This window comes from Aotus nancymaae, unplaced genomic scaffold, assembly GCF_030222135.1.
Source record: "Aotus nancymaae isolate 86718 unplaced genomic scaffold, 86718_ANA_hifiasm-v0.15.2.pri h1tg000020l, whole genome shotgun sequence".
NCBI classification, from domain to species: Eukaryota; Metazoa; Chordata; class Mammalia; order Primates; family Aotidae; genus Aotus; species Aotus nancymaae.
The window spans coordinates 3046942-3072483 of NW_026988432.1; the positions used below are offsets into that span (position 1 = coordinate 3046942).

General features: G+C 42.2%; 1 protein-coding gene across 1 annotated transcript; it reads left to right on the top strand.

The window, feature by feature from the left end:
- The first annotated feature begins 14176 nt into the window (after positions 1 to 14176).
- On the top strand, positions 14177 to 22644 carry SMIM21 (small integral membrane protein 21). Its single transcript, XM_021673523.1, is given in 3 exon segments — positions 14177 to 14317; positions 22514 to 22537; positions 22540 to 22644. Coding segments are annotated over 3 exon segments (270 nt in total).
- Positions 22645 to 25542: the final 2898 nt, after the last annotated feature.

Below are 25542 nucleotides of genomic sequence, written 5' to 3' on the forward strand. Positions count from 1 at the left end.
GAAGTTTTCCTTTGTGGTTTTCAAGGAAAATTATTTTTCCATTTTTGGTATAATATGGTCGTACTCCCAACAACTCCCCCCTTGGGTTTATTTTTGATCACTTTTTCATCGGGTGAGGCTTGTTCGTGCAGGGGCCATCATGGCGGTGGGAGAGCTGGTTACCGAATTGCAAAAGCAGATCACTCACTGCAAGGAAATGTAGGGACGTTCCATATAAATGCAGTTTCACAGGCACAATTCTTAATTCTGGAGGCTTCTGCAACTCCTCAGGACCTTTCAGCAGCGTGTAAGTCAGCTACAATGCTCCTCGTTTTCAGAATGCCATTACCAAAGGCCCACATAAGGTTGAAAGTGGCATCACATGCCTCAAAGTAGCTCTGCCAGATGTGCTCTGCGCTGGTGCAGCCTCAGGCTGAGGGTGAGCCGCGTGCGCCCTATTTGAACCCAGCGGAGAGGAGAAAACCTTCCTTCCTTCTCAGCCCCCTCGGTGTAGCCCATGCACGCTCCCTCCTGTCCTAGCCTTTTGTTACTTTGTCCAGGAAGCCAAATAAATGCATAATTCTAACTAGCTATAATTTCATTTCCCAGTTCACCTATCACAATGGTGTTTCCATTGTTGCTGACTTTTGTTAACAGCTGCCCCAGTCTCCTGCTGCCTCTTCCCACACCAGCACTTACAGACGCAGGTCTCCGGGGATTGACAGAAAATGGCCTGCCGCTTTGGGTATTTCATGGCTCCGAGTGTGTATGTTGTGTTTTTTCTATCAGTGATTAAAACTACAAATTTAGTTAATGTACAGCACAGACTTCGTGAATAAATCTACACACACACACACACACACACACACACACACACACACACAGAGAGAGAGAGAGTTCTGTAATTGCTTTTAAATGCTGGAGCCAGTCTCAAAGGCTGTCAGCTGCTCCCCAGACGCTGAACTCCCCCTGCAGTCCTACATCCCTCCCTGGCCACACCTCCCATCCTGGTCCCACACCAACCTTTTGTTCTGATGGCAAATCAAATATCCCAGAGCTTTTCCCAGCCAGACTTCGTGTAAAGTAGACCAATTTTCCATGTGGCCAGCCTCTTTAGTTACACTTTTGGCAGATTAAAAACAAAAGCTATGACCAATAATACTCATAAAATATTGTGCTTGCTGGATGTTCCCCCTTAGGTTCACTGCAGAGACACAATTGTCCAACCGTTTATCACTCAGAAATGGTTTACTGATCTTCTGGAAATATGTCATCATTTAGGAGTATTATATATCTTTCTAAAATCACTCAAGATTTATGGTGGCGACTTGAATTCCTGTAGAGCTATCTGCTTCACACTTTTGAACACCAAAGAGAAAAGATTGTATTTTAAGGAATTTAGACCAATGGTTATGAAGAAGCCAGAGACCAGAACGTGTCCTGAGATTAGACACAAACAAGTGAGAGCAGAGGATTGCGGAACCGATAGGAGCCTTTTAGGGTTCAGCAGGACCCCACCCTACCAGTCTCCTGCCCTGTGTTGAATCATTCCCCTGTGTGTCATGAGCCGTAGAAGTCCAGTTTTATCTAATCAGTTCTATCACTCATTGACTCATCCTTCCTTGAGATCCCCTAAAGAGTCTGAGGAATGGCGATTTCAAATTAAATTGCTTGCTTGCTAAGGTTGATTTCTGAATTACTAAAAAGGCACAGAACTGTGGAGGGATGTGCTCCTTGGATGAATAAATCTTCAGGATAAATGGAAAGAATATGTAGAAAGATTTCACAACAGACAGATCTGCAGGAACCCATGTGAAAAGTGACTAAGCTCCTTCAAAACGACCCTGGTGTAAGACCTCTGTCAACATTAGCAGTGCCACCATCCTCATCACTCCTCCAGCAGAATGCTTTCCTGCAAGTCCTGAGAGCATTCATCAAAACAAATGGGATGCTTTTTCTATGGAGGGGATGCTGCCACCCTCGGAGTCCAGACACACGCATCTTCCCCTGTGACATGAAGAGGTATAAAGAACAGTTGTCACCATTCATGACCAACAACCCACAAGGTTCAAAGTGTTCACACAGGATAAGAATGTTGCCAGCACCCTTAGAACAGATCCAAGCTAACTGGCCTTGGAATTGAATGGAAACAGTTAGCCTCATCAGCAAGAACCAAGGAAGCTCACCAGCCTCTGAACTGATCAAGGTCTTTGCTCAAGGTGAGACTCCTAAAATGCAAAGCAAAAAAAAAAAAAAACAATGATTTTTTTTTTCCAGGATGGGTAGCTGGGTTCTCATTGGGGCCCGGGCTTATGGCAGAGGAACATGAATAAAGTCCCCTCCCTCTTGAGAGCAGTTGATGCCCATATACGGTCAGTTTCCTTCTGGAGAAAGTCCCAGGGGACCATCCATTACCCCCAGGACAGCCACTTCTGTTTAGCATGTACGCAAGGCTGCTCAGGGGACAACAGGGGATGCGTGCCATCAATAAAACAAGGATGTTCAACCCTGAATTTCACTTTCCCTCCTTGTCCAGTTACTTATTTTGCCAGTTCCCTGGTGAGACAAATGCTAGCCTATTTCGATGGGGGCAGAAAGAAGGCGACGCTGAAGGTGAAGTCAGTGTTCAGTGTATTTGTCCCAGCAGTTCAGCACAGACACCTGCTTAGATGGAAAAACACGGTGAGTGTCTGGGCCTCTGGAGTGTCAGGGAGCATTTTTAACTGAATCTGTTCAGTGCTTCACATTGCATCTTGCATCTGTGTCTGTGTGCTTCACTGTGAAGGTGAAGGGAGACAAATGAACCTTCACATGCCAAAGCTGTGAGCCAACATCCAGGCTCCCAGAAAGAGAATGTGGGAAAATGAGCACACTCTAGAGTTAGTCTCCAAGTGGGTGAGCCCTCGGCGGGACCCTGGACTGGGTGGCTCAGTGACTGAGGGGATCACCTCTGGCAGCTGGTGTTTGCCTGGGCGAACTCCCAGAGAGGCTCTATTTGGGAACTGTAGACCATTAGGTGATTTCCCTGTTGACAATTCAAATGCCCTCCCATCTCTCTCTAATGCTTTCACCTGCTCAGGAGGCACCTCTGTCTAGAAATGCAAAAGTGGGTACCCAGGGATCAGATTAATATCTTTGACTTCAGTGTTTTTTGGCTCCAGTCTTGGGATAGGAGCGGTCTTGAAAAGTCAGCTCCAGGTGACCGCAATTAGGATAGAGTCCGTCTCAGCCAGAGGCGGTGATTCAAGTCTGCTCCCTTTTCCCTGTGGCTGTCCCCACTCCTTGGCCTGGATGTCCCCACGAACACTGCTGCTAAGTGGGCATCAGGACCACCATTGGCCTGCCCAGACCTCTATCTTTGAGTCTTCTCCTTTCTAGCTAGACTTGCCCCTTCAACCATCTCCCACAGTCTCATAAGTAGTGTTTACATGCTGATGCCTCCCAAACACGTATCTTCAGCTTGATCCCCTACCCTGAACCCAAGACTTAAAAATCAAACTATGGCCTTGACATCTCATGGGAATATTTAATAGGCTCTCAAGCCTCACATCCTGGTATCCTCCCTGGTACCCTGAGCTCCTGGCATCCTCCCTCACAGCCTTCCCTATGGCAGCAAATGGCAACCTCATTCTTGCAGTGACTCAGGCCAGGCACCTTATTATCCTCCTTGGCTCCTCTTTCACTCTCAATGTGCATTGGGTCAATCCACAGGTCTTATTTGTTCTTCCTTCAACATACACCCAGAGTCCAGCCACTTCTCACGACTTCCAACTCTCCTACCCTGGTCCAAGCCACTAACACCGTGGCCTAGATCCTGGCAGTGACTTCCTGACATTCTCCCTGCTTCCTCCCACGAATCTCTCTCATTTACACTCCTGCGTCAGATCACGCCATTCCTCTGCTCCGGAAGCCTCCACTGGCTTCCCACCTCATCCAGAGGAAATACTGAATGCCTCTATGACCCCCGAGGGCTCAGTGCTCCACCCACACCTCCCTGATGGCATCTCCACGCCTCCCCACACCCACCTCCTGGCTGGTTTTGACCAAGTCAGGCAGCCTCCTGCTCGGAAACCTCTGTTCTTGCTGTTTTCTACCTGGCCTTCCAGAAGGCCACATGGCCCCTTTCTCTTTGCCTTCACATTTTAACTTCAAGGTCGCATTCCCTGACCACTCTCAAACATACCCACTTCCTTACCAATGTTTTTTATGCTCCTTTCCTGCCTCATTTTTCTCCTGAGTACCTATCGCTGTTTAACCTAGTCTTTTAATATTTTAACTTTTAATTTAGCTGGGTACTTACTAGGTGTATCTATTTATGGGGCACATGAGATGTTCTGATACTGGCATGCAATGCATAACACATCATGGAAACTGGAGTATCCATCCCCTCAAGCATGTATCCTTTGTGTTACAAACAATTCAATTGTGCTTCTTAAGTTATTTTTAAATGTATGATTACATTATTGTTGCCTATAGTCACCCTGATGTGCTACTGAATAGTAGGTCTTACTCATTCTAATTTTTTGTACCCGTTAACCATCCCCACCTTCCCCTTCCCACTCCCCTATTACCCTTTCTAGCCTCTGCTAACCATCCTTCTATTTTCTATCTCCTTGAATTCAATTATTTTGACTTTTAGCTCTCACAGATAAATGAGAACATATGATGTGTGTCTTTCTGTGCCTGGCTGATTTCACTTAACATAATAACGTCAAGTTCCATCCATGCTGTTGTAAATGACTGTATCTCATTCTTTTTCATGGCTGACTAGTACTCCATTGTGTGTATGTACCACATTTTCTTTATTCATGCATCTGTTGATGGACACTTAGGTTGCCTCCAAATCTTGGCTATTGTGAACAGAGCTGCAACAAACATGGGAGTGCAGATATCTCTTCAGTACACTCCTTTCCTTTCTTTTAGGTGTATCCCCTAGTGGTGGGACTGCTGGATCATATGGTAGCTCTACCTTCAGTTTTTCAAAGAATCTCCAAACTGTTCCCCACAGTGGACCATCTAACCTATTCTTTATTTTTCTTATTGTTTGGCTCTCTCATTAAGTAGAAATTCCATAAGGATAAAAATATTTTTCCGTTGTGTTCTCTGCTGAATCCTGGAGCCCAGCTCATGTAAGAAGACACAGAATGCATATTCACTGTGTGAGTACATTTTATCTTGTGGCATCAATGATCCAGAGCCAGAGGAGCATCCAGGAAAGGACAGCAGAGTTTTAGGTGCTTATCAGTGTCGAGGAATGTCTGCAAATAGCTTTGGTTACTTATTAGTAAAATGACTTCACACACATCAAATAAATTAATGCCCCTTAATTCCTGATGCAGTTGGTAGGAGTGAGACAGTCACATACCAATTGAGAATGTGAAAAGGGAAGGGGAAAAACCGAGGAAGATGAAGTGCAAAGAGAAAGAATTTAGCATTCATAATATTGTCACTTTATAAAAATTTTGCATGTAAATATTTTTACTTTGAATGGTTCAGAGAAAATTGTAATTAATTTTTAAGTACTTCAAAATTCATTCATTTGCAAATCTTTTAGGAAATTCTAGTTAATTTCCTAAATTAACAAGATGGGGTAGCGGGACTAAGGATTCACAAGACAAAAGAATAAAAAGTATTTTTTCAAAATATGTGAGAAGAATTCTGAAAGACAAGGTGATTCCTAAGCTGAAGTGAGATAAAATGAAAGGACTTCATTGTGTCAAAACAGCAGGTGAGGAGAAGATGAACTTGGAAGTCACTGGTTTTAGTAATGAAGGAGCTCAAAATTGATTATTTATGTCTATTTATAACATTTTAATTTTGATATGAATGCAAATTTATAGAAAATTTGCAACAATACAAGAAATATTCAATGTTATTTATTTATTTCTTTTTAGAGTGTGTTGCTCTGTTGCCAGGCTGTAGTGCAGTGTTGCAATCACAGCTCACTGCAACCTCCGCCTCCCAGGTTCAAGTGATTCTCCTGCTTCAGCCTCCCGAGTAGCTGTGACTATAGGCACATACCACCACACCAGGCCAGATTTTACATTTTAGTACAGATGGGGTTTCACCATATTGGCCAGGCCGATCTTGAACTCCTGACTTCGTGATCTGCCTGCCTGGGCCTCCCAAAGTTCTGAGATTACAGGTGTGAACCACTGTGCATAGCCCATTCAATGTTATTTCCCCAGATTCACCAGTTTACATTTCGCTATACATTTGCTTTATCAGTTGAAAGACAGAGACAGAGACAGAGAGGTAAAAAAAATGGAAATGAAAGTAACATTGTGTCCCCTTACCCCTAAATGTGCATTCATTAACAAGGGCTTTCTCTTATATGACCAAGGTACAATTATCCAAATCAGAACATTTAACATAGAAACAATGTGATTATCTAATCCACAGCCTAGATGTAAAATGTGTCAATTGCCACAACGATGTCCTTAAAACTCCCCGCCTCCAGCCCAGGAACTGGCGAGATCCCACATGCATCTGCTCATCACTTCTACTTTGTCCACTTGCATCTGGAACTGTAGCTCAGCCTGTGCCTTTCTTCATCTTAACATTTTGAAAAGTACAGGCCACTTACGCTGTAGATGTCCCTTCACTGGGAGCTGCTGAGGTTTCCTCATGACTAAATTCCGGTTCTGCACGATGGCAGGAACTATGCATTCTCATTGCACACATGAGGAGGCCCAGGATGTCACTGTCCCAATGTTAGTGATGTTAGCTTTCATCACCTATTTAAAGTGAATTTCGCCAGGCTTCTGAACTGTGAGATTCTACTTTTCCATTTGTAATTAACAAGTAATTTATGGAGACATAATTTGAGTCCTATTCCTCGTTTAACTTTCACCCACTGCTTTTTGCATCTATTGCTGGTTCTCTCATTCCATCACTGCTTTGATCCATCCAGAAATCATCTGTACTTCAACACTGCACTTTTCCATTTTAGAATTTCCATTTATTTTTATAACTTCTATTTCTCTGCTGAGATTCGTGGTCTGTCCACTTATGATAATCACATTTTCCCTTAAGTCCTTGAACATACTTATAAATGTTGTTTTAAAAGTCCTTGACTGCTAAATCCAACATCTAGATCAAATCAATGTTCATTTCTCTTGGCTCTGGGTAGAATTTTCTGGTTCCTATGTGTGCACAATGATTTCCTACTAGACTACATGCTGTGGATGCCCGCTCTAGAGACTTCGGATTCTGTTATGTTCCTCTAAAGCACATCAGTTTTTGCAATAGCAGCCACTTCACTTGACTGAACTCAAACTCCAAACTGTCCTCCTTGCAGTGGGCAGGAGGGGACACTGCTGAGTCTCCATCCTCACAGCTGTTGCTTTTCGCTGGGAAATGTGGGGGCTTCCCCACGCACGTGCAGTCCAGCGGTTATCCAGGGGTAGGAAGAAGTGCATGCACAGATTTCGTTGCTACCCTGTCTGTACTCTTGGGTTCTACCCATGTAGAGTATAACTGTAACCTAACAATGTGTCATCTTTACTTTTTTATAGTATTTATTTACTATTGTACACGGGTAGAACCCAAGAAGTTTTGGGAGTACCTTAAGGAAAGACAAAAAGAAGAAGAAAGGCAAGTGGTACCCAGTGGATTCCCATCTTTCAAGGGCTGCCTCCCCAGTTGCTGCCTGCCTTTCATCGTTCTCCTGTGCCTTTGAACAGCTGGTTTTTATATCTTGTCTGGACTCTGTAATTGTTATCTGTGGCAGGGTTATTCTGGGGCAAGCTTCTCCACTATCATCAGAAGCAGAGCTTCTCTAATCATCTTTCTAAATCTAGAAATTCTCCTGGTTTCTTAGAGCTTCAGGCTTCCTGTCAGTATTTTACATGACACTGTAAACTTTCCATCCACATTGTTATTCTTTCTCTGATACAGAATCCAGCCTTTATTCTTGAATTTCTTCTTACCACTTACCTGAGTGAAGTATCTCTGCATAAATTCTAAAAGCATATTTCTAGTAGTTCAAGCTGAAGTCATCTTCTTCAGCAAATGGGAAATTTAACAGGTATTGCAAATCACATAATCGGGGCTATGCAAACTTGGGTGTTAGAAAAAATGAACATCTCAGAAGGAAATCTCTCTCATCATATAACATATGCATATTCATATATATGTGTAGATAATTTGGGAAAGCCGAGTGTATATAGCTGCAAGTCTATATGCCTAAGGAGAGTGTTAACTGAACTTTGTGCCAAAACTTTAAATATACCCAAGATACTTTTCCAAGTGTCTCCACTCTACTCTGTCAAAGCCACACAAATTTTTAAATAGCAGTCGAGATATGCACTGTCCTCTTTTTATGTTTTCCTCAAAGCACAGTTCACGGCCCCAAACCTTTCTGGAAGCAGGTGAGCGCATGTATTTAAAGTGCACCTGGTCTGTGTGTGCACTTCCATTCTGTCACAAGTGCCATGACTCGTGCATCCTCTTCCTTCCCGAGAGCATTTAGTCCTGGACTGCTGAGAGAAAATGCAACCTCTACAACAAAGCTGGCTCTACCTTCTAGTTGCCCCTACTGTTGGGTGAATATTTCTCCAAATGCTGGCAGGAAGGGGGTTGACTGCTAAGGAAGGAATTCTCAGGCACTTCCCAAATCTGAAAGGAAGGCACAGGAAAAGCCTCAGGATGGAACCTAGACTGGTTGAAGCAGGAAGATTTCGCTAGATAGAAATTAGAAATGCTCCTACAGAGAAATCCAAGTTCCATGAACACTCTGTTGCCACCCTGCAATTTAGTGTCATACTCTACTTGTAACTCTAACCTAACAATGTGTCATCTTTACTTTTTTATGTTATTTATTTACAAGTGCATTTTCAGTATCAACCCCTTCATTCATTAATCCTAATGTGGCCTTTTCCAATGTCTACTTACCATTTTAAATACTTACTATAATTTACAGGGCTTTCTTGAACACATTCAAGGTATATTATATGAGGCTAGCTTAATGGAAAGTCTTGTATACCAAAGCAGGGAAAAAAACACATTTAATTTATGATGGCTTTGAATTTTGATCATAATTTACTCATGGAGACCTATTCATACAAAGCAATACCAATACAATTTTTCAGAAGCAACAAAAAATAAAATAATAAATGCTGATCTGATTAGTTTTTTCCTGAAAGTTGAGACACACTGCATTCTGAGATTATGCAAATTATACTTAACTGCAGAATATTTAGATTATCATAATTTCTCTTAAGCTAATTCTATTAGCTTAACTTTTGGAAGCATTTTAGCTACTAGAATTTTCAAATTTATGTTTCTCTTTTCTCCTTAAAGAAACTATCAAGGGCTTGCCCCAGTTCAAGATCTTAAAACACCAAAAGAGACATATGTACATGGAATTAAGAAAAAATATTACTCAAAAAAATTACGCCCCAAGAAGAATCATGTTTTGTAAATTCTTTCACGTCACTTCCTAATTGTAATCCACAAATTGGAGTCTGATATAAATTAGGAGAAACTCTTACCAGGATTTTTGCAGAGCACATAATACATATAAGACTCCCCTCATGGAAGCCAGGCAGTCTTTATTCCAACAAGATGAAATAAATCATTTTTCAGGGCTCATCATAGTAAAGCAAGTTCATAGAGTAAGTGAAAGAAACATACATTAAGACAAGATTCTCGACTCAATGGGCTTAGAGTTGAAAGGAAGATGAGGCTTCTAGGAACACAAATCACTCCCAGGCAGGTAGAGGCTGGGGCAAGTGTCTCCAGGGTACGCAACTCAGCAGGCAGGCTGGGGAAGCCAGGAGGAAGAAGGGTCTCCTCAGAGACCAAGAAAGCCTTCTTGAAGGAGACTGTGTTTGAGCTGGGATTTGGTCAGGAGAGTTGAGTGTCTCAGACAGAAGGACTCATATAAGCAAAGGACACAAAAGGAGAAACATTAAGGGACAGTCCCCAGGACCAGCAGGAGGCTATATGAGGTAAAGGGGGTTGGCACAACCACAGGTTGATCAGGACGGGGAATACGGGGCATGGCCAATACTTTGAAATGTTTGGGCTTCCTTTTGTAACCTGCGAGCACTCCTTGAAGGTCTGAGGTTGGCTGAGCATAAGAGTAACATGATTTAGACATGGGCATTAGGCCATGCTATGGAGATGGCTGGGCCACCGAGTGGCCATCGCAGCCACTCATGCCCTCCAGCAGCATGAGGATCCGAATTAGCGCAGAACTCTGGGATGTTAAGGGGGATGTGAAGCTAGAACTAGCAGGGGTGGGGGGCAGGGGATGGCTGAGTTAACAATGACAGCGGCTAACTAGAAGGCTGGTGACACCATTCACAGGAGCAGGGAAATCACAAGAAGGTGGAGGTGGAGGTAGAGGTTGGCCAGGAAAACGGAGTGTTTGGGGGGTGCCAGTGGCTCTCAGGCTGACTAGGAGAAGCTCTACACGTGGTCTGCAGGCAGACGATCACACATTTGAAAATAGTGAATAAAACACAAAAGGGAACATGGACAAGATCACACGAAAGTCAAGGACAGCTCCAGGGGAGTCTACTATTCAAGAGGAAAAGAACAAAGAGACAAAACGGCCAAAGTGGGGTCCCACAAACAGGGTCACGGTGCAGAGAGGGGACACAGGTTATGAGGGTCTGGGGGAACAGAATGCTGCTGACATAGTGTGTGGCTTCTTAACAGCCTCACAGCATGGGCACCACAGAGGTGGGGCAGAGTCCTCCCAACAGTGAACATGTGTCTCTGTGTGCCTGGGGCCTGCATGGGAACTTGAGACTTGGAGCTTGAATTAGGTAGTGGAACTCAGAAAATGGAGTCAGGAGTGAAGCTCAGAGTAAGGACCAGACAATCAGAGGGGCAGTGAGACCCAGAAAGAGAACCCAAGAGCAGGGATGCACTTCATGAGCAAGCCTAATGAAAGGCTCTGAAAGCCAGGGAGTGACGAAGGGGGAAGCGATGCAAGCCAGGTTCTTTCTGGCAACATGCAGCCTCCAAACCCCAGTTTGGGAAAGGACCAGCTTTAGTGTCTGATGCACAGTCTTCTAATTCAACAATAACCTCTACCAACCAACAATCTACGTTTCCAGGGATGATGCTGGCTGTTCGTTCCTTCAGAAGCATCAAACCGGTGTCCTGAACTCCTCTGCACTGACTGGGATGCCACAGACCCCTCAGAGGGAAGTAATCGTGTCTATTTAATCAAGATGCAGTAGATGCTGACAGCTCTCTTCACAAGTCCGAAGTTGAAATAACTTCTATGTGCTTGAAAAGTCTCCTTTTCTATGACAAATTAAAGAAAAAATTTTCTTCCATAGAAAAAAATAGGGTTTACTTTCTACATTTAAGGGGCAAAAAAGAAGCAGCAGCTAAAAGTAAAAACCTTTGGGCTCTCACATCCCATAAATACAGCAGTAAGATTCTCCAATAAAGCGAGTTAACAGGATAACCTGGACCAAGTCTCTAAATACAAAAGACACATGGAGGGAGCAGGTTCATTTAACTAAGACTCTAATCAGAGGCCACTGATGAATCTTAATCGTATGAATCATCCACTGCAGCTCAGCCCATAAACCACAGGATCTGTCATTCTCATGCCTCATAACAGGTGTGGGAGGAGCCCAACTGACATCATAAAAATCACCAAATGGCATTTTTAAACACCCACATATGGTTATGATGCCGCGCTGCTATGTTAAGCACAGCACACATATTCAGGAGTGATCTCTTCACTGCTCCTGTCCTGCGTGGGCGACAAGACTTCTCATTAGTTATCCATGTCCTCATCTAATCACAAACGCTTCAATCAAAAACAGGCCATGTGAGAGTTTGCAGGAAACAGGACATCTAGACCTGGAATGAGGGAAGGAAGGAAAAGGAGAGAGGATGGGGACGGTAAGACTCACCTAACTCATTTTGTTTTCTATCACCTGGTACATGCCTTGCCTTAGCGGGCCCATGTTGCACTGGCACATGCTTCAGGCTGTAGTAGAAGGCTGGCTCAACCTACTACGCGGTTTAAGTTTCCAAGAAGAATTTTCAGCAGATGCACTAAATATGGTCAAATATGTCAGTGCTATTCCTAATCATTTAAAGTTAACTACCTAAAGTCCACTGACTATGGATTACCTTCACCCAGGTCTTCAGCCCCAGCTGATTCACAGGGCTGTTTGGAATTAAAATGTTCCTTTCTCAATGCGCAGACAACCACATTTAAAAGACAGCTAAGAGATCACAATCCCTTCCCAGCAAATAGTTCTTACCATCATACGGAGCAAGTTCACACCTTGTCACTTCACTTTGACCTTCTGGTTATCCTGCCTATTTTGTAGGAAAGGAAACAGATCTGCAAAGCTTGGGTCAGTTGTCCTAGATCATGTGGAGGGCACTTGGCGCAGCCAGGATTTCAACCATCTTCGCTCTATCTCCAGTCCTCATAGATTCTCTACCAGAACTACAGAAGGGCAGGAGGAAACAGAAAAACATTCCAAAGCACAACTATAACTGGGCATAAACTCTGAGCTCGTTAGAAAACTAGAAAATTATATCCCTTTGCTCTTGTTCACAACTTTTAAGTTGTGCTTATCCATAAAAAGGAATTGCCATGTTTATAGGTTATAGTGACCTGATTTGCATATGATTATCATGAAAATAAACATGATTATGGTTTTTTTCCCCCTCTAAGTCTAGTTGGCAGAGAGCGTCTTCGTCCTTTCTTGGCACCCGTCTCAACTGTAATAGACAAGGCTGTCCCTCCTAGATGAGGTCTCTTTCCGCCCCCCACGTACCACTGTCGTTTAGCAGCTGGAAGTTTGAGATCTGTGGGAAATTGAGGATTAATTTTTAATCTGTGGGCTTTTTTTCTTCTCTTTAAGTCACCAACTCTGAGAATTCCAGGTGTCAGTCTGCACATGTGTGGTCCACAACCGTTGACTGTCACAACTTGGGACCTGCTAAAAAACAAGCTTCCGAGCTCCGTTCTTGTCCCTCCTCGCAAGTCTCAAGCCTCCTCTGTCCCTCACCCTCTGCACATTTCTGCCTTCCCTTGTCCATGGCCTTGGTGGGACCCACCATTGTTTGCTCTTCTTTCTAGAGAATGAGTCTTGTCTCCAACTAGATGAGAAAAACCACTCAGGTCAAGACCATCAGAACAGCACTGGGCCACTGATTTGCATGCTGCCCATATGCTCACTGTCCACACAGTAACAGATATTCTATTAGTTATACTGTGCGTTAAGCACAGTGAATATTGTCCTGGGCACTTTTACTCAACACCAACACTGTGGGGCACCCATCATGAACTTCTGTAGGCTGGGACTCACAACCACATGCATCTCTCTTCATCAGGCACCTTGTCAAAAGCCACACACACTCAGGAGATAATGCAGCAAGTGTTCAGTGAACGTGTGTGTGTGTGTGTGTGTGTGTGTGTAAATACCCTTTGATTTTCCACTCATTGGGCACCATTTACAAACAGTGGAAGATTGTGAATATTCCCAGGAGGCAGCACAGAAGCATCCAGAGGCCACCACATGCCTCAAAGTCACTCTCCACCCCGCGATGATGGTCTGCACAAGGGCTGCTTCCAGGGGTGGCTCCGAAGTAACCTCCTTCACTCAGCTTTCCTCTTGCTCTTCTGTGATGCTTATCTTCCAGCAGAATCTCTCCCACTTTAACAATTAAATGGACAACCAGGAAACCTACACTTGGAATCCAGTGAAAGAAATGTTAGACTCCTAAGGAGTGTCTCATCAGGTTAAAGGAAAGTCACTGAAATAACTTTCCTAGGTGTCTAACATCCCAAGTCTGACAGGAAAATGAGTTTCTACATTTTGCTTAGGGCACAAAAATAATCCTACATTTTGTTTCCATTGAAACGCATATAGTAGTATTTATTTTGATTCGGGAAGATGCAGATTGTTTTTAATATTCACAAAAGCTTCTTGCCATCAGATCCAAAGATTGTGCTTTGGAGATATGTTTAAATATTCTCGTGTAGCATCACTGAGTCATAGAACAACTTGATAAACCTGAGAACTCTATGTGTGGGAAGATTCCATTTGGCTTTGTAAATAATACTTGGATCTTCAAGGCTGGCAAAGAAAAGGAAAAACTCCTTGAGAACTTAGTTACCAGGTGTCATAGCACCAGCTCTGTGTCCTCAGAGTCAATGTCATCAAGGAGACCTCTCACTGGTCGCTGCTGCAGCCCCCACATGGACCAGTATGTTCCCACAGCTCCTCCCCAATTCCCCATAACACAGCTGGGAACATTTAAACAAGACTCTGCAGGAAAGGGATGGATATTCAAGAGGAATTTTCTGCAGAAGGAAGCACCTACCACATTGAGTTTGTGCGTCTTTAACTTTGGAAAAGAGGGAAGTATCACTGCTGAGCTATGGTCCTACAAAGCACTCTTTTGCCCCAACCTCCTGTGAGTGCTCTGTCTCTCAAAGCCAGATTCTACAAAGTTTAAGTTGAGACGTCAGTCCAGAGTTCATTATTTCTTGGTTCTGGCCAAGACAACTTCCCAATTCCAGTTCCCAATCTGAGGAAGAGCAGCCCCTTCCAGACAAGGTACTGGGCCCTCCCCTTGGGCATTACATCAGTGTACAGGCCAAGGAGTCCATGTTCTCTCCCCTACACAGAGATCCTCTTAACACAGAAGCGAGGATGCCTCCAAGTGCTTTAAGCCTAAGTGCGCCTGCAACACCTACAGACTCAACCTACCCAGACAGATTCGACACGGCACTCCTAGCAGAAAGCTTCTGTTCCTTCATTACAGGACAGAAGCAAAAGCTGCGATGAATTTCAGCATTTATGAAGGAGTAGCCTATGTGCCGGCAGCAGACCCCATTCATAGACACCCCATTTGCAGAGGTGATGGGGTGTTCAATGGTTTATGAAAAGGAAGTTTTGACCCAGTCATATATCAAAAGGGTTAAAGTCCTAAGACAAATTTTCTAGAAGTCTTCTCCTGTAGCACAGGGTTCCTCTTGGTGTTTCTGACTGAAGAGGAGATGGGATGGGAGAATGCAGGAAGCATCTCCTTCCTCTCTCTTGATTTCCAACACTGCTTCTTCTATTTCCTTTTCTGTTTTTTTCTTTTACATTTTAAAAGTAAGGATCTTAAAGTTCTTCAGTCTTAAATAAATGTAACTGATCCTCATAGAAGGCTTTAGAAGCTGGTTTTGTGCATTTTGCATGTCATATTTATAAGTGGATTTGAAGTCCTTATAACACTTTATAAATTTCATCAATCAACATCCAGATAGATAGAAGCTTAGGTACATGATGATGGTTATGATTTAATCCTAGGCCAGTGTGTTATGGGTTAGTCTCCAGGCCTTGCGTGAAGGCTGTGATGGGGTGCATGACTCAGGAGGCACTCGGTGGGAAATCCAGAGAGGCAATGGTAAAAACAATACCTCAAACCTCTCAGGGCAGGTGGTCTATACCAGGTACACAGCAGACATGAGGAATGCAAAGATGGGTGAGGCAGGGGCCCCCACTTCTGGGAGCACATGAATGCAGAGACCATCCCTGTCCCCTCCATCCTCAATTCTTAATTTCTTCCATCTTTTTCAGGTTGGAGGTTAACTTGCTGCTGAAGAGATTTCAGCAACATGGGAACTTATGTATAATCTGAATAACCAAAAGTAAAAGAGTTCATCTTCTGGGTCCTACTTCTGCTATTTTCATCCACTGCTTCCTACCCATGTGCTAAGCATTTTCATGCAGCCTCATCTGTCTTTTCAATAAGAAAGCCAGTTGATAACTAATTCACACTTAGGTATGCTGTTAAACCACAGAATGTTGACAAGGAAAATAACACTTAATAATAAATCAGATGATGGTAACGTCTCAGTAGCCAGTAGGAAAATGGTTTCAATGTGAATAATTCTCACTACTTTATGGATCATACAACATAGATACCATTCACTAATGACTCTAAAGCCAACACAAGGTATGAAACCACAAGGAATTCCTTGCTAATATTGTCCAGGCAGTGGAATGGGACTTTGTTTTGTTCTTCTGGCCACTGTTCACTGGTTCCAGAACCATGTTTCTGATCAGATCTTCACATTTAATTTCTTCTTAGGTATTGATGCATCTGAGAGTTTTTATTTACTGGAAACTCAGTATCTCCTGTTTGCAGGCGGTGATTGAGTGTTTGGTGAGTCCAAATATCTCTGTATGGATGCTGTGGATAAGTCTGGTGTCCAGTGGAATCTGTCATGCACAGAGGATGAAAATCCAAAAGCTGACATGGGTTCTAGCAAAACAAATAGCCTGTTCCACTGGAGTTGTGTCAGGCTGAGTGTTCACATTTGTATCATCTGGCACAACTATTTATCCCTCCCCTTTCTCAGTAACAGCAAACACACTTGCCCATCACCCTGCGACTTGGGGGAGCAGATCCCCTACCAGGCTTGGCCTGTGGCTTGCTTTGGCCACGACAACGTGAGCAGTGTGATGTGCGGCATATCTGAGCAGAAGCTTTGAGAGCAATTGTGTGGTTTGGTTCCTCCCCTGTACTTCTCATCTTCCATGAAAAGGGCTTGCCCCCCAGATCTCTGCTCCGTAGCCTGAGTTCTGGAATGAGAAGACACACAGTGTCACAGTAGTGAGATATTTTAAACAAGAAGAAATGTTCATTGTCATAAACCACTGACATTTGGGGGTTGTTGTCACTACAACATACCTGACTACTACATTGTGACATAGGCATTAGGACAAGGGACATGCACTGCATACCTTGTCACAGTGATTTTTAAAATTCATTACTATGCACAGGACTTGGAATGATGCAGGCATCAGGCAGGCAGGATAACAAGTGCACTGGGATTCTTCCAAACTTTTTAGGGGTTTCAACAGTTCTATCAATTGAAGGAAGAGTGATCCTCCACCCCATGCAAGGACATTATTAGTGTGAAACTCCCAAGTACTGTATCCTACACATACCCCCTAACAACAGAAAGGAATCCTTCCTCCTCTGAGTTAATTAAATAAACTGCACATTATTCATCAGGTTTCTGATATTACATTGCTTCTACTTGTATGTGTAATCATGAAATAATTCATAGAGTTGCAGGTCAAGGAAAGAAAAGTAAATATTCCATTTTCAAATCTGACATGGACACCCACCCCTAATAAAATGTAGTCACTAATAAGAATCTTCTTGATTGTATTTGCTACTTATTTTTAAGTGTCAGTGCATTCAGACTATGACTTGGTTTTACTTGGTTTATCAGAAATGATGCCTGTACCTTCAGAGAAGTCATAACTGAATAGCTAGAAGAGTCAGATTACAACTATAGGTGGTCTTCTCTTTTGTATTGTCAAATGAAGAAGAAACAAAATGGTCAAACATTCTTGATGTAATGTGTTGCAAAGAACAGTTTCAATCTGAGTGGTAGATTTAAAAACTAAAAGACTAAACAGTTATAGACAATGAGTAGCAAACTGATTGCATTCCAAAAGCGTGTCACTAAAATGACAGTGTCTTTGCTGATTAAGGCCATTAGTAAAAAACATTTGGACTTTGATGTCTCTTGTACACTTGAAATTTACAGGTGATGGGTAAATTTCACTTATCACAATAGAAATACTTGGGCCAATCAAAGCAGAGTGAAAACAGCATAGGTAATTTATTAATTCGCTGTTCTCTCCTGAAATGTGCTTAAGCCAGTGCTATTGGCTCCATATTTTGTGGTTGCAAAGTTTAAAGAAAAGGGCGCAGGAACCATGAGACATCCCTGAGGCCAGAGTCCCATCCCATCACCTCCTTGCTGTTTGCCCACAAGAAAAGTGACTTCTCCAAACCTCTTTGTGCTACCTGGGACATCACGCTGGCCTCACGGTCTGGCTGGAAAGCTGAGGGGTGTGGTATGAACGAGCCTGGCACAGCCCTCACCCCGGGAAGGGTCACTGGGGCTGCCTTCCTTGTAAGGTCCCTTCAAATTAAATGTTTCTGTTCTATAGAAACAAGTTTATCTACTAACTCTGTTTCCAAGGTTTCTCTCATTCCATATAAATCAGTAAAGCCTCTTTTTTCCCTTAAAGTTAAAAGGACAACCTCTCCACTGACTTCTCTAGGACATTAAGAGAGCTACACCAAATGCTCTGAGATTGCAGAGGTGCAGGGAACAGCTGTTTTTGGAAACACTGCAACCTTGAACCCTCACCGGACATAATGACATATGCGTAAAATCTCTGGGAAGTCCTATAGGAATAAAGATTGATTAATTTTTTGTGGGGGGGGTGAAATTTGCGAGAAAAAAGTAGCATTATTTTTAATTCAGCATTTTAATTTTCAAAACCGATCTGATCTCACAGTAAAATGTATGAACTCAATTAGTGAGAACTCAAGTCTTTTATTGAATTCTCAAGTCCTATTTTGACAAATTAAGGACAAAATGTTTTTAATAGCAGGTAGAGATATAATTTACATACTACAAAATGTAGGCTTAAGTGTCCAATTCAGTGGTTTTTTTTAATATACTCACGGAGTTGTGCAACCATTACCATAACTAATTTTAGAATATTTTTATTACCCTATAAAGAAACTTCATGCCCATCGGCAGTCATTCCTTCCTCCCCACCCCTCCAGACCCTGATAACCACCATCCTGTTTCTACAGCTTTACCTATTCTGGATATTTCAGATAAATTCAGTCATACAACATGCGGTCTTTTGTGACTGGCTCTCACTAAGTGTAATGTTTTCCAGTTCATCTTCATTGCAGCATGTGTCTGCCTTCATTCCTTTTTGTGGCTAATATTCAACTCCATGGATTTACCAACTTTTGTTTATCCATTCATCACTCGATGCACATTTGGATCATTTCCACCTTTTGACTATTATGAGTAACGTTGCTCTGAACATTTGTGTACAAGTTTTTGTGTGGACATACGTTTTTACTTCTCTTGGGTATATTTCTAGAAGCAGAACTGCTAGTTGTATGATAACCCTATTTAATATTTTGAGGGACTACCAGTCTGTTTCTTAAAGTGAACCGGCTTAGTTTCTTTTGATTAAAAAAAAAAATGGGGTTTAAATGTTCAGTCGATGCATAGCCCTGCCAAAGATGCTCAGTGACTTGGATGACACAATCTTTCAGGTGCCCATTGAGTCAAATTCCTGCCTCCCTGCTTCCCTATATCCCTCTCCATGGTGCCCCCTGGCTTACGAGGAAGGGGTCTTGGCCTCCCACAGTGTCCAATGGACACTCACTGGCCTGTCTTGCACAGTTGTTATGCTGACTTCTGGGCCAGTGGCCCTCCTGCGTGGGTGGCTTTGGCTAGACTATTGAGAGTCAAGCCGGTCCCCCAAGGAGTCCAGACCCTGGCTGCCCAGTTGTAAAGGTCCTGTTGTCTCTTTGTTTCAACCCCAGTCACTGTCATATTGATTCTCAAAGTGAAGTCCGGGAGTCCGTGAGGTGTTTTCAGGGATCCAAAGTCTCAAAATTACCTGCATGATAATACTAAGACATTAGTATTATGTGCAGCAGGGTTTTCCAGAGCCTGCATGAGGTTAGGTATTTCAAAAGACTCGGTGCAGAAACAGATAAGAAAGCCCAGTTGCCTTCAGTTAAGCCGGGCATTAAAGATGTTGTCAAAATGTGAAACAGTCCCATTTGTCTCATAATTTTTCTTTCCTCTGGACATGGAGCTGAGTGGAACACAGGCTTCTCCTATAAGCCTGAAGCCTTCTGCAAGCTACACATGGAAGTTGAGCAGCTAGCCCCAAAGTTCTTGGGCACCTTACACCCATTTTGCTATTCCTGTCATGTCCCCCACCCTGACCCCACAGAGCTCCACGTGGGAGAAACACCAGGATGAGACCTTTGATTTCTTCTGACCCTCCCTGATCATGGAGACCTTACACATGCCACCTCCTCAGCTCTCTCCACTCCTGACCTGTGGCCACTGCAGAGGTCCTGCCAGCTATCTCATGGTGGGAGCCAGAGGAGAACCTGCAGCTCAGAATCATAGAGGAAAGATTTCATTTCAATGCTCTCAAATACTGTCACTTCATTTTATCCAGTGTTTCCCAAATTAATAAAAACCCCTTTCTTAAAAATAACCTGTTAATACCTTGGGGTTCCAGGTTTACACAGAATGCTGTAGGAAGCATTGCCATTAGGAATTATACTTGTTCTTCAGTGACTACAGACTTTAGATATTTCTGGAAGTTCCTCATGGGACCTAAAGCTGATTTTTGTTTTGTATTTGTTTTACTTAAGTCAGTCACATTTACAGGAAAACTGCTTCACAGTCAACTCAAATAAAGCAAAAGATTCTCCAAATTCAGGCTCTAGAGAAGTCCAGGTGCCTCCATGCACTTCATACAGCATGACATCCTAATTGGAAGAAGAATGTCGTTCATGCTCTGAGGATTCCCCTTAAGAATGGCTCACTGGCTTCTGGTTTTCCCGTAGAAGTACTTCTCTCTCACTACTAGCAGTGGTGGTATTTGTGGAGTATCACAAATACCTGTGGATCTGCAGGGCTGTGGATCTCTAGGCAAAGCCCAAGGATTCTAAAACTGGAGGATCCTGGAATTAGGGCCCAGGAAAGCTCCCAATATTTCCTTCTGCTCCATTGTCTCTGGCTTGGTTTTATTTGCATAAATGCCTGGACAACAGCATTGCTGTTGTTATCCTTGGCTTCAAACGTAAGACAAGTGGAGAAGTAAAGAAAGAAGCAATTGAGACCCAACACTCCAGTGACTCTCGTTAGTCACTTACCTTTCAGCCCAGTGAGGAAGCTCCCAGGTTTCCACCCTTGCAAATGCCTCCAGCTGGCCCTTTTGCAACAGTAAAGCACAATTTAATCAAGCAGTACAGATCTAAGTATAGTTTATGATCGTTGTATGTTGGACACCATTTTGAATTTACAAAAAGAGATGGAGACCCTGATTTCGTAGTTAAGATGCAATGACACATATTTCAAGAAGAATTAAATCCACCAATTCCATCTCTTTGTAAATGGAATAAAGACTTTAGCAGTATTAAGAAATCCCATCTTTCTCCTTTTCCTCCTTGACTTCCTCAAGGCTGGAGGCCTATTAGCTGGTAGACTATTAGAATGCAAATGTGATACAACCCAAGTACTCCAGCTTTGAAACAGAAGGGTGACTAAGTACCTGCTCTCTCTCAATGCAATACTCCAGCATCGAGGCCAGTCCAGTTCCTCCCATCATCAGTCAAGCCCTGACCCTAAGCCTGACTACTTTCAACTTATGGGGAGCTCCAACCCACGTTCTTCAATGGTGCCTAGCCCTATTTTACCAGTAGATGGATGCTGGGGTTGGGGGAAGGGAGCTGGGAGAACCTCCCTAATTAGAACAATTTTTCCTTCAACTAGTTAACAGCAGGTAATCTGAGTTCCTTCCTTCCCACGGTGGCTCAGTGCCCCTTCATAACATGAAAGAGGCACTGTCCTTCCCTGTGCACACAATCTGCAACCAGGGACAGCCACTGGCCACCGAAAGGATAAGGCCCCATGTTAACTATTTTCTCATTTGTTAGTTTAAGGAAATCATTTTCTTCCATTTTTCCACTTCTTGAAAGTATATCTACAAGTTTTTAGCCAAGAATTGTTGGATATAGTTGGCTTAGGGATCACATATCTAACTTTATGTGTGTTTATTCTTTTTCTTTCTGAGAAAGAAGCAGCATGCTAAATAAAACTTAACTTCAGGGATCCTGTTATTCCAGTGGCCATCACCTTAACTAGATTTATTTTCATTGATATTAGTTTTCATTGATTTCATTTATGGTCTTTCAGCCAGTTATCAGTGAAGATGCTTCCTTAAAAGACTGTGAAAGTTTGTTATATAGTTCTACATGTGTACGTGTACCCCAGAACTTAAAGTATAATAATAATAAGTAAATAACTTTAAGAAGTATGTAAACAAAAATTAAAATACAGAGACATTTAAAAAATAAAAAAATTTTTAAAAGACTGTGAATTTCAGAATAAAAGGCACAAAACTTATTGCTATGAATTGTAACCTCTGCTAAACCAACAATATATGGTATGATTTGAGAAAAATTTTGTTGGCACATTGTCACTTGTATTTTTTACCACTAAAAAAAAAAATCAGTCAGTGATGTATATGCTTAAATCACACTGGAACACTAATGCCATACTGGCCACAGATCCCTTTGATAACCCATCTGGCTTGTACTTATTGTATTTAAAAGCCATAAAAAACCTGAGGAATGATCCAATCTGGCACCCTCAAGTTCATAGGGAACTCTGTCTCATAGAACTCTCTGTGAACCTGCTTTTAATCTACACTGATACTTAAAATTCTGCATGGAAGATCTCAAGAGTTGTTTTAGATGCATTACCTTTTCCCCAACTACTTTTATAACTCAATAAAAACATGGTTCTGGTTTTACTTCTGAAACATGACCTTAAATATATAAACTTATTTATTTTAAACAAAATTAATTGTTTGATAAAGAGTTAGCTGCGTGTAGCATGAAGCTTGAAAAGCCAGTTACAGTGAATAGTAACTGTAATTATTTCCTTTTTCAGTTTGAAAATGAACACCATATTCATGTTTCCTCACATTGTTGGTTCTTTTCCATGTGTTTGGTGTTGCTGAGGATCACAGCAGGATACAAGGTATTTCTGAAGACTGGAAAAGGGCAAACAGCATATTTTGAAAGTGGGTAGATGATAACCTTAGCAGTTAAAAAAAAATACTAGAACATTCATCAAGCAATCAATTTACAGCCACCTAGGAGAGTGCAAATGTTGGATTGCTATCAAATTACTTTGTAAAAAGGAAATTAGGCCAGAGGAAATTAATAGCCATCCGTGATAGAGCAGGGGCTACACCGATGGACAGAGTGAACCATGTATTCTGCAGCGACCTCCTTCTATCGGAAGTCGTTCCTTGAGACAGGATGAGTACTTCATCAGTGAGAGCCTGCAAATCTCTTATCACCTCTGAGAGCCAGTGACATCAGACCTCCTAATAGGTAAACCATTTCATAATGAATCCCTCTTGGTCTTTTAGTCAATAACTCTCTTGGGAAGAAGGCCAAGAAAACTCAGCCGTTCTTTGAGTTTATTTCTAGAGTGATTACAGTTGTGCTTAGTTAAGGTCTCTGTGTATCAACAGATAGGTGTAAAATTGGCTGGAAACATTTTCAGAGGCTTCTAGTCAAACTTGAAGGCATATTAATTTTATTTTTCCTTCCACAGGTAAAAACCTTTTTCTTTCTCCCACTGTAAGTTTTTTGTGTTTTCAACATACCCGGCCCTCACTCAAAGAAGAAAAGGAAAAAAAAGCACCCACTCACATGAGCAGCCAAGTTTCAGATACCAATGGGCATGAGCTCTTCCAAATGTCTCCTGTTCTGGAGATGTTCATAGTCCTCATGTCAAAACTGAAACAAACAAGCAAACAAAAAAAATAAAAGACTTACTACCAAATACCCTAGGAATAAGACTTAAGCTCTATTTGGAAATTGAATTTCTTCCATAGTCAATCAATATTTAATAAAGAGAGAAAAGGAGCTCATTACAAAGGCCATCTTGTTTCTCCTCAAGTCATCTATGTGAGATTCCAGAATTTCAGGGCGATAAGTTCTTAATTGAAACATTATATATTCTCTTTGCAGCCAGTGAGCACGCATCACTTCACGAGAAAGCACCACAGCCAACATTTCTCCTGGTCTGCTCGGGGTTTCAGTGAAGGGCAGGCCTGGAAGCACCTGGGAAATGAGGTAGAGCCAAGCTAACCCCGGAGAGATGCTGAGCTTACAGAGAGCTGAGTGATGATGCCAGCATAGTCTTGAGTTTTATTTTCAGTTTGAGTACTGCTAACTAGTCTGTACAGTCGCAGGCTTACTGCAGGGAGTTTATTCTACATCAGCTGTATTCTCTCTTCCTTAGCAGCACTTAATGAGTCAAAGAGACTGGAAAGTTGTTCCCAGCCAAGCCAATATCCTATGAGTTATAAATGACATTTCATGCTCATATGCAGATTTCCTGCACTGAAGTGAATTATTTACAAGGTAAGGCTTATGGATTCCAACAATTGGCTGCCTGAGATTTACACCTACTGGCTGTCTCTACTCTCCTGCTGGGAGACTGTGACGTTTCTCACTGCCCTTTAAGATCTGAAGATTTAACGGGAGCTGCTCTTCCTGAGGCAGGTGTTCCCTTGCTTCAGATGGTAACTGGAAGGGCTGTGCACCCCAGAACCTGGAAGGTAAACTAAGGCTCTCCTGGAGGCACTTCTCCCTGCCCTGGGAGGATGCTATCTGCACGTAAATGCACAGGAGGAGCACCAGGAAGCATTTAAATTCTGGAGAGGCCTTTCTGCCCATTAGCAGTGATTTTATAACCTTGAGTTTTAGCTAATTAGTTTCATGATTTCTTTTCGAATGTGTAAAAATCCAAATTTTCTCCTAAAGGAAGCTCCATGTTCAGTAGTGTGCTCTGCCCCTGTGGAACAGAAGAACCAATGCGTCGTTTCTGGCTCCCAGAAACGCCAGGGGTTGAAAAGCCTCCCAACTTACAGTAAGGATGATGAAAATATGTTGAGAGTTTGACACCAGGCAAATCCACCAGTGGAACAGAAAAAGCAGTACAGAAACCAATTTAAGTACACATGGGTCTCTAATCTATCATAAAAGCAGCATTTAAAATAAGTGGGCAAGGATGATTTTTTAAAACATGTTGAATGAGAACAATAGACTATGCATTTGGAAAAAAATAAAAGGAAGATCCCTACCTTCTATCACAAAAATAAATTTACGTTAAATCAAAGACCTAAGTGTAAAAAATAAAAACCAAAAGAATTCTGGAAGAAAATATGAAGGAACATTTTTGTAGCCTTGCAATGAGAGTCAACAAAATGAAAGAAGGAACAAAATGACTAATGTTTTCCTAATAAAAGCAGGACTAAACAAAATTAAAACACAAGTGACAAACAAGGGAGGGAAAACATTTACAGCTGACTATTAATATCCCATATTTAGAGAAATCCAACTCATTGAAAGAAAATGACAGACAGTACACTAAAGGGATAAAGAACACATATAGGCAAAAATGAAGCACGAATGGCAAATACATCTGTGAAAAGATGCTCAACCACAGTATTGATTAAAGGAATGAGGAAGTGAGTAGCAACAAAACAGATTTTGCCAAATCTGATTGTTAACATGTCATATATTGTTCACATTGATTGCCGTTGAGGCTGTGAAAAAAAAGGCAGCTTCCTAATCGTTGGCAGGAAAATATTTTGGGGGCAATTTGGGATTATCTAATAAAATATATTTGCATACCCTTTGGCCATGCCATCTCACTTTAATGAATCTAACAAAAAATAAAATAAAAACATTATAAAGGTATGTGGACAGGGATTCTGATGGAGTCCTGTAACAGGAAACATTGTCTGCAGCCTAGTATCTACCAGTAAGAGCATGTGTTCAGAAATTATGATAAGTTCATAAAATGGAATGCTGTCTTCTCATTAAAATCTGTAAACAACCAAATTTCCATCAATAAGGGAACAGTTAAATAAACTGTGGTGCCGCCATTAAGCTGAA